At 40.7% G+C, this 9,138-nt stretch overlaps 1 protein-coding gene across 3 annotated transcripts in view; it reads right to left on the reverse strand.

The window, feature by feature from the left end:
- The window catches only part of Chd6 (chromodomain helicase DNA binding protein 6), a 171,361-nt gene that overhangs the window by 109,179 nt on the left and 53,044 nt on the right, over positions 1 to 9,138 (reverse strand). For all 3 annotated transcript variants that reach the window (XM_031372625.1, XM_031372624.1, XM_031372623.1), the window contains one exon: positions 2,998 to 3,518. In XM_031372625.1, the coding sequence (XP_031228485.1) occupies positions 2,998 to 3,518 (521 nt within the window). The remainder of the gene's footprint in view (positions 1 to 2,997; positions 3,519 to 9,138) is intronic.

The raw sequence follows: 9,138 nt of genomic DNA on the forward strand, positions 1-9,138 counted from the left end.
AAAAAAAAGGAATCCAGGTTTGCTCTGAGGGCTACTGTAACAACCAGAAGTTGCTATACAAATATAAACAAACTGAAGAGGAAATCCTTTTTCCCTGTTCTTATATTTTCATGGGGAAAGATGCTTCACTTTTCCAAAGGGTACAGTGCTGGTAACATACATTTTAACTGGAGACCTCCCTGACCTGATTCCAACCACAAAGCAATGTGAGTTCTTTGACCATTATTATTTAATCAATAATAATGCAGATCACTGCATCTCCATCTCTGCTGGTTATTCTTCAGATGATTTAGAATCAAGACAGAGGAAAAGGGTTTGACTTAACACTAATATTACTGACTGTCGGCATAAATGAGGCAAAAGCAATGCTTCAGAAAGAGTGGCTGAGTTGTAGCAGTAAGAAGGACTAAAGGAGAAGAGGCTGAAAATCTATAAATCAGTGTCCAGGCTCCTGCAGTAATCCAGGCAACCAGTGAATCATTTATAGCCATCAAGTTCTACCCAGGGTTAAAATTAATAACTACTCAAATAAAAATAAGTACCTGAGCCAATTTCCAAAAGTAAGCCACACATATACACACATCATAATTAGTAACTTTTGTTTGTTTGGTTTTTGAGACAGGGTTTGTCTGTGTAGCTCTGGCTGTCCTGGAACTCACCCTGTAACCACGTTAGCCTCAAACTCAACAGAAATTCACCTACCTCTGCCTCCTGAGGACTGGGATAAAGGCATGCACCACCACTACTCAACTAAAAAAAAAAAAATCAGTATGTCGTCATAACTAAGAACTGGTTGACTGGAATCATTAATTAAGGGAACTGATATATTTTTACAAAGATACAAAAGAAGAAATCAAAGCCTGCAGGACAAGAATATCTCTAACCCATTCATTTATTCAGTTTAATTACATCAAACCCACACTCCTATCATTTAATGCTGTAAGATATTCATTAGTCAGAATCTTGATTTTGCCTCTACACTTGATATTCAATTTTGTTTTGTGAAACAACACCCTATTTTCCTAAAATAGAATTTATAACCATGTTTATATATTATTAACTTGTTTGATATCTTATATAATGTCAATATGAACTTTAAGGAGAAGTCATAAAAATGTGAACATCAGAGCCCACCAGAATATGGGTGAGTTCAGATATGTACTCTGTACTGTCCTCCAAGCCAGAGGACAATTTCCCTAGTTACCCCATTTCTCAAGCACTCACGAGTCACTGCAGTTTTCTGTAAGACTAAAATAAGTAACTCTACTAATCTTACTTTCCTTCTTCAAACATTCCTTTACCTTAAAAAAAAAAAAGTAAGCTCCCCAAAACAATATACAAAGGAAATGACTGGCAAGAACAAAAATTACTATGCTATGCTAACCACCTACTGGAGATAAGAGTATCCTTCCAACGTTAAATGAGAACTAAAGCCTTGCAGATTTTCATTAGTCTGAATACTGATTTTACCTGCCCTTCTTGGCCTTCTAAGGTGGACGGTATTTTATAGTTACTCTGCCAGCTACATTCTTAGGACCCTTCTACATTCAAGTCTCTTGGATAGATAAAAATGAAATCCCTGTGGGAGTAAATATTATGAAAAACATTTAAACTTGGATTAAGAGTTACCCACCTGGTTCTGACAAACTATTCTTCTGAAAAGGAAATTAGTCATAAAGCAAACTTGAAGTTGCACTTAAAATCCTAAAACATACCTCCGTGTTCTGACCTGAGACAGACAGATATGTGACAGCCTCATTATGCTACGTTCTCAACATTCACATCAACTTCTAAGACTTCATGGTCTGACAGGAAAGAGGGACAGACACCTTGCCTCTGTATTTACACTTCAGAAATTTAAGTTCTTTGAGCTAAGGCATATATATTCTTTTGTTTATATTTTCTCAGAAAGTCTAAATACAATGCTATGCAGAAATAATTTGAAAAAGACATTATAATTGTGTATAGACAACAAACGTTAATTTCTCTGTCTGAGGAGTACAGCTGCTACATGTTCTCTCCTGTTCCACACTATATGGAGAGTCTATACCTAGGCCTCTGACCTACGCAAGTCATTATGTTCTTCTCTGGCCTCATTTATTCAGCATTGCTTCAGCAGCTACAGAAGGGTCATGGACTGTGCCAGACACTGAAGTAGAAAATTAGATCAGAAATGGCCTTGCAACAGAGTGTAGAGCCTGGGAGGAAAGTCAGTTCTCTTGTGCGCAGAGTTCTGTCTGCTCATGGCCCTGCCAGACTACCAGACCACTGACTCCTGAAGCTCTGCCTCCTCTGCCTCTGTACCACTGCTGCCCAAGGCCACTGACTCCTGAAGCTCTGCCTCCTCTGCCTCTGTACCACTGCTGCCCAAGTGTCCTTGCTATCAGATTCAAAGTGTCCTATGCAACACACTTTAGACAAGTTAACATTTAAACTCTTTTGTTGTAGTTGTAGTTTATTTCATTTGTTTTTTGGAGACAGGGTTTCTCAGTGTAGCTATGACTGTCAAGTAACTCACTCTGTATGTAACCAGGCTGGCTTCAAAACTCAGCAGATCCATTTCCGAAGTGCTGGGACTAAAGGCATGTGTCACTACTACCTGGCTTAAATTCTTTTAAATATAAACTGAATACAAAGAAATTACATGGCTGGGAGGTGAGACAGGGTTCATTCTTGGCTGACCACTAACAGGACATAAAGAACACAAGCACACCATATGAAGAATGCTAAATATTAGGAATACAGACTAAAAGGGACCATTGGAATCTGAAGAAGGTTAGCAATTCTTGGAATTTCCTAAATGCAAAGTATTTTTTGAAGGATGATTTTGGAAATCAGAATTAGAAAATAATTAGAAATTAGATACCACCACCTGCCATTAATGCCAGAAGTTGTGTAAATAAGGTACACAGCTTGGGCCGGCAGAGGTACAGTCCAGTCAGGCCTAGGGGTTGGGCTAACAGCAAAGGCAAACAGCCCCATGAGGAAAGTACACACCTGGCCTTTTTGGACTTTGTCCTGGATCCATAATCAGTGCAGTTCCTCTTCTCTTTACCTTCCTTGGTACCGGAGGCCTCCCGGGGCTTGCGGGGCTTCTTCACACCATCTTTCTGCTTTGTCTCCTTGGGCTCCTTGGCTCTCTTGGCTTCCTTGGCCCTTCTGGGTTCTTTAGGCTCTTTAGGTTCTCGTTTCCTCTTTGGCTTAGGCTCCCTGTCCTTGCTTCCCTTTGTTCCCTCTTGCTCCCCTGGCTCTTTTTTCTTCCGTTTCTTCTTTACTCCAGTACCTCTGCCTCCACTGTCCTCCATCCCATTCTGGGATGTCAATTTCCTAGAGAAAAGGGTGTCAGCTTCCTCTTCAGTAGTATAGAGGTCTTTCTGGGGCAGACAATGATTGGCAGTTTCTTCGATATTCTCTCCCTGATCAGGACTGCAATCGCCAAATGGTGACGGAGATTTGTAGTCAAAGTTAACAGAGGCATCCGACATTGGGGAGTGGTTCAAAGCTCTTAACTTGGACAACTGTGAAAGAGAAAGCAAGCGCATTACTCCCTCACTGCTCCACACAAAGTGTGCCATTAGGTTTGAAGACATAAATTTAGTCACTAAGAAGTGAGTATGTGAGTTGCTACTAAGTGTTAGTTCCAGTACACTTGGCCCTGGAATATAGTAGCAAGCAGGACACAGTCATCTGTGGCCTTATGTCACAGTAGCATGGCACTGATAACATATCACAAGTTAGCATATGAGCCAGTGAGATGGCTTACAAGCACAGATATTCCTGTTCAACTTAGGATCCATGTCCAATCCCCAGACTACTTGTAAAGGTGAGAACTAACTGCCCTGCAATCTCTGTCCATGCACCATGGCATGCACACCTACACAAACACATCACACATACAAATTCTTATTTTAGTACATAATTAGTATATAAAAATCTGAAGGCTTTTTCATTCCTCATAGAATGAGGAAATCTGAGATTAATTTTAGTATTTTATCTAAAACAGGCATGTCTATGATAGTTTTCTACAAAACAAACAAACAACAACAACAACAACAACAACAAAACCCTTCAAACCAAATTCTAGGCATACTGCAGAGCGCTGCACTGGGACTTATGATATTCACACACAATTCAAGTGTGTAGAGACCCCCTGGCTGTGAACTAAGGTAAGTTCCTAGGGTGAGAAGACAAGATGCTCACACTGCTTCACCTCTCAAAACCCACACTCACCAATCACCAAGACACACCAGCCTGAGGTGGGCTGACTCTGAACAAGTACGATCACTCCAAGTTTTACCCTTTTTAAACATTTATTCTTTTGTGTGTCCTTGCACAGGTATGCAGGTCAGAGCACAACCTGTAGGAATATGGGGACTGAACTCAGACTGTCAGCATTGGTGTCAAGTGCCTTTATGTGCTGAGCCATCTTGCTGGCCCACAGTTTTACTTTTGGCCTGTTAAGCATGTCATTGAATGCTCCTCCCTCAATTCCAAATACATTTGGCCACTTGCAAAAATCAAACTACCCAAATAGGAGAAAAATTTCAGATGTCAGAAGTGTGTCACAGGGGCTAAGGTAGCACCAAAGAGGGAACTTCAGAGTCATTTCTGAGTATAATCAAATATAAGCAGTCTCTCAGGGAACAATTTTAAGGGAAATTCTATAGAGGTAGAAGTTTCATCTCATACTTTCAGTCTAGTAATTCAAAAAGTACCTGTCATTTCATAAATGAGGTGAGTTGGCAATGGTCTGATAATAATGTGGGTACTAGCTTCAGGTACAGCACTCATTCCTTAATCTAGAACAAAGAATGGCCTAGGGGAGCCCAGGAGAGCCAGCTTTCCAGGAAGATGGTACAGCACCATTTGTGAGTGCCTGCTCTCCTAGTACAAGGCCTGGCAAGTTTAAACCACAAATACTTGCCCAGGTGGTGTGGCTTCCCTCCAGTGTGCTGGTTCCCCAAGCTGTACCCACACTTCCTGGCCCACACTGGGAATAAAAACATTGCAAATTCGGCCTCATGTCACCCTGTCTGCTTTTTCTAGTGCCCTTCCCTAGTCTGAGGCTCACAGCATAGCGCTTGAGATTACTGGAGAAAAACCAAAGAAAAGAAAGGTTTTTCTTTTGGATCTTTACAGTAAGTCAAGTTCTGCTAATAAACTAACCTAAATCCTGTGGGCAACAGCTGTTCTAAGAAGACTCAGTGCTTTAAGGAAGGAAGGGAGGATGCTATGTGCTTGTCCTGGAGTATTAAATCCTGTGCCCTAGACACCTGGTCCTCAGAGATCAGGTTTTCTTAGTGTGCAACAATGGGCGAACGAGGAGTGTTAAGTCTTCAGCCCTAACAGAACATCTATATCACCTCTTGTGAGGCTCGGGAAAGAGGTCAGAAAAGGGAAGAGCAACAATTTAAGAGTTGAAGGATGAAGAAGAATAACACAAAACAACAATTCTCTGGACAGGACACAGCTGCTGCACGAATGAATTCATAGCAGTGGTAGCTACCTGCCTGATAAGCCCCGCCCCGACTCCAGGAGCAGTAGGAAACCAGTCAATGGCCGCTGGAGGGAAGGGGTGTGTGTGTCTTACAGTGGTGCCTTTGTTCAAGTAAACAAACCCGATCTGCACTCATTCAGGCTATCCTAACTTAAAAGAGGGAAAGAAATACAAAGTTGAACATAGGACGAGGGCTTTAGAAGATCTGATGGGATGGGGAAGGGATAAGAGAGAATAATGGAGAAGACTGGTCAAAAACCATTATGTATGTGTGAAAATAAAATAATTTTTAAAGAGGAATAAATTAAAAAGTAATTTGCTTATTAAAGAGGCTTTCAAAGCCTAAAAGACTGAATTTCACCAAGATATTTATTCTAGGTCAGAGTGAAACTGTCATGACAAGGTCTCTTTACTCATACAGAAGGCTTTTCAAAGATAGAGGTGGGCAGTAGCAAAGGGAATTAAATCCAGAGAGGATTCCTAGGACACGGATGTCCCATAGCGGGATGGAGGACAGTGGAGGCAGAGGTAAAGAAGAAACAGAAGAAAAACAGTCCAAGGCAGCAAGGGGGAACAAAGAGAAGCAGGGACAGGGAAGCTAAGCCAAGAGACCAGGAGAACCCAGGAGCTAACTTGATCCGTTCTTGTCAGTGAGTCCATCAACAACTTCACCTCCCTCTCAAGAGGCCTACAAGTCTTACCCTGGTGCTAGAGTGTCCTGCTTCATTTATGGACCTTACAGGCAATGAGTCAGCTGTCTTTTACTATTCAGGCCTTTACTCTGGGCTCAAGTGTGTATTTCAGATCCAAAACCAATAGAATGGTTGTATTGTGCATGTAGGGGGTAGGGAGTGTCCTAAAAAGGTATATTAAGATGCAAAGAAAGATTGTGGTGCTCAGAGGAAGGAGTTGGAGAAAGTCCGTTTTAAATCCTTTTGACTCATAAAGACAATGTTTTAAACTGCTAAATTGAAATGCTGAAAAGGGTCTTTCAGCAAACTAACTGAAGGTTTGTTTGTCTAGCGTCAGCTCTGCTATGTCCAGATGATGCTGAAAAGTCTCACCATCAATTGTTTACTCATCCACGTTATCAACTTGTTAGAGTTCCTCACTCACTATTTTCAACCAAGGTTTACGATCCAGCGATCCGTTCTGGTGGCAAACGCCTTCCTAGAGATCTGAGCTCACCTTTCTCTCCGAGAGGACACAGACAAACTGTGCTAGGAACATGGCAGCCAGCTAAATCCTTTTGCCACCACAAACCTGAGCACTCCACTCTAGGCCTTCCTTTTGTCCCCTACTGTGAGGTACCTCCTGCCTACACTTCCTGTCTTCCTGCCACCTTGAGTTCTTTGACGCAACTTGGCTGACCCCAGAGGCCCCGTTCTTTCTAAAACACCCTTAAGTTCTTTGGTGGGGCTGGTTAGTACCTGTGTCTCTATATTTAATACCAGGCCACCATCCTGCCATTCACATTGTAAAATCCTGTTCTCCTGCCATTCTCTACTTTAACAGCCTTTCTGTAAACATTTCTTTAGAAGAACATTTAAGTCACGGCTACATCTGGCCTGAAGTAGAACTTAAATATTTCTTGCAGAAATGTGGAAAACTCAGCAATATTTGTTAACTGAATAAGTCATGTCCACATTCATGCAAAGAAGAAAACATGGTCTAATGATCAAGGTCTGCAACTCCCACTGCTCTCTGATTTACTCTTCCCGGTCCATCACCTCTGTGATTTCTCAAGGACGGAAAATGACAGCTATGCCTGTTCAATATTTGTTCATGGAAGCAAGGTCCTCCCAAAGTCACCAGGTCTATATCTACTGATGATAGCTCCAAGTTTTAGTATTACATTTTTACACTGGATTAATCAATATAGATTACTAAAGTACTATCATTTGTATATCAAATCTATTTTTTTTTTCGAGACAGGGTTTCTCTGTATAGCCCTGGCTGTCCTGGAACTCAACTCAGAAATCCACCTGTCTCTGCTTCCCAAGTGCTGGGATTAAAGGCGTGCACCACCACCGCCCGGCCAAATCTCATGTTTTAAAGTATGTTGTCATACTTTATACTTCTTAGTATCAAACAAGGAGATTTAAAAAAACCAATCAGCATAGGTCTGTTTTCAGTGAAGTAAGGCTGTATGCCCTTAAGTTATTTTCAACTCTAAGAAGCTGGGGTCTCATCAGGATAGCTCACACCTTATTTGCTAGCTAACTTTTGCCTGCCTACTACTGTTTGGAAATCTTAGTAATTAAACTCTACACACTTCTTAGAGGCAGTTTAGTTTTTTCCATCAACATAGATAAAAAGACTCTAAGAGATTCCTTTTTCACAGTCTTTTTTTTTTTCATTTGCAACATTTCCTTCAGCAATAAAAAGTCAACTTTTAAAGCCTTTATTATTGGCATGCCACCTGTTATGCCCCTTCTGGTTAATAAGAGACATGTTTATTTATTGCTAAATTTTGGTTAACTTGTAAAAAAAAAAAAAAACCTTGTCATCTCAATTTAATTGTTCTTGATACAATTCTGAACAAGGAAATGAGAAAATTTAAAGATCAGAATGCATCTATCTTCAAAGAAGTAGAAAAACAAACTAGACGGAATGATTTTTTTTTTTTTAAAGGATGGATGTTTTGTTTTAAAGGATGGTTTTCTTTCCCCTCCTCCTTGCTTCTTTCTCCAATGCTGGAGATTATCCAAGCCAAGCAAGTGCTCTCTACCTCTGAGCTATATCCCAAACCTACTATTCTGTGTTGCTTCTAACATTTCAGAATCATAGCTAAAGTAAGCTTGATTGCTACTGACACTGTTATACACTAAAGATTTCCTTGCTTTGACATGCCAAATACTAAGTATTTAACTACCTCATTTAATCCCTTTTTACAAGGTGAAAAATGAGGCTGAACTTGCTCTGAGATCCTAAGTGGTACAGTAGGAATTTCAATCTCATTCTATGGAAACCGAAGTCCTCTCTATCCATCCCTAAACTGTATGACTACAGAGTGTTTTGGCTACAGAATTCATTTCCAGTTCATTCTCTGCAATTTCTTGCAGGTCAATAGTCCATGTGACCCAATGCCAAATACTGACAAAAGGAACAGAACCAGTTCCTCCTATTTATTCAACCTGATCCCTATACAGCTAACAGTAATTTTCAAGTAAAATTCCCAATCTGCAGCAAGGTACAGCAGGGTAACTACAGACCCAGCACTCAGGAGGCTGATATGCACTGATCTCAAGTTCAACACTACCTAGACTACATAGCAAACCTGTACTTCTTTATCAAGACTAACTCAGACAGACACCAACAAACCCCAAACAGAAGCCTCTCAAATAACAAAAATCCCACTCTGCTCACTATTACTATAAAGTTTAAATAAACCCCTGTAACTAAAGCCACATAATAGCTTACCTTACAGAAGAACAGCTTACCTTACATCAAAAATTAAATAGCAATTACCTTAAGAACTATAAGACTGTCTGTATATCATAAATAACAACAATTTTGAGGGCTTGGGGTATACTCTACAATGCAGTTAAATGATCCTTTTTTGATGGATGTATGTTTCGGACTGTCCACTTTGTACTCCTGGCCAGTCAAACAAGAGCACCTGCCCAGGAGCTATCTCA

Source organism: Mastomys coucha, unplaced genomic scaffold, assembly GCF_008632895.1.
Source record: "Mastomys coucha isolate ucsf_1 unplaced genomic scaffold, UCSF_Mcou_1 pScaffold15, whole genome shotgun sequence".
Lineage (NCBI taxonomy): Eukaryota > Metazoa > Chordata > Mammalia > Rodentia > Muridae > Mastomys > Mastomys coucha.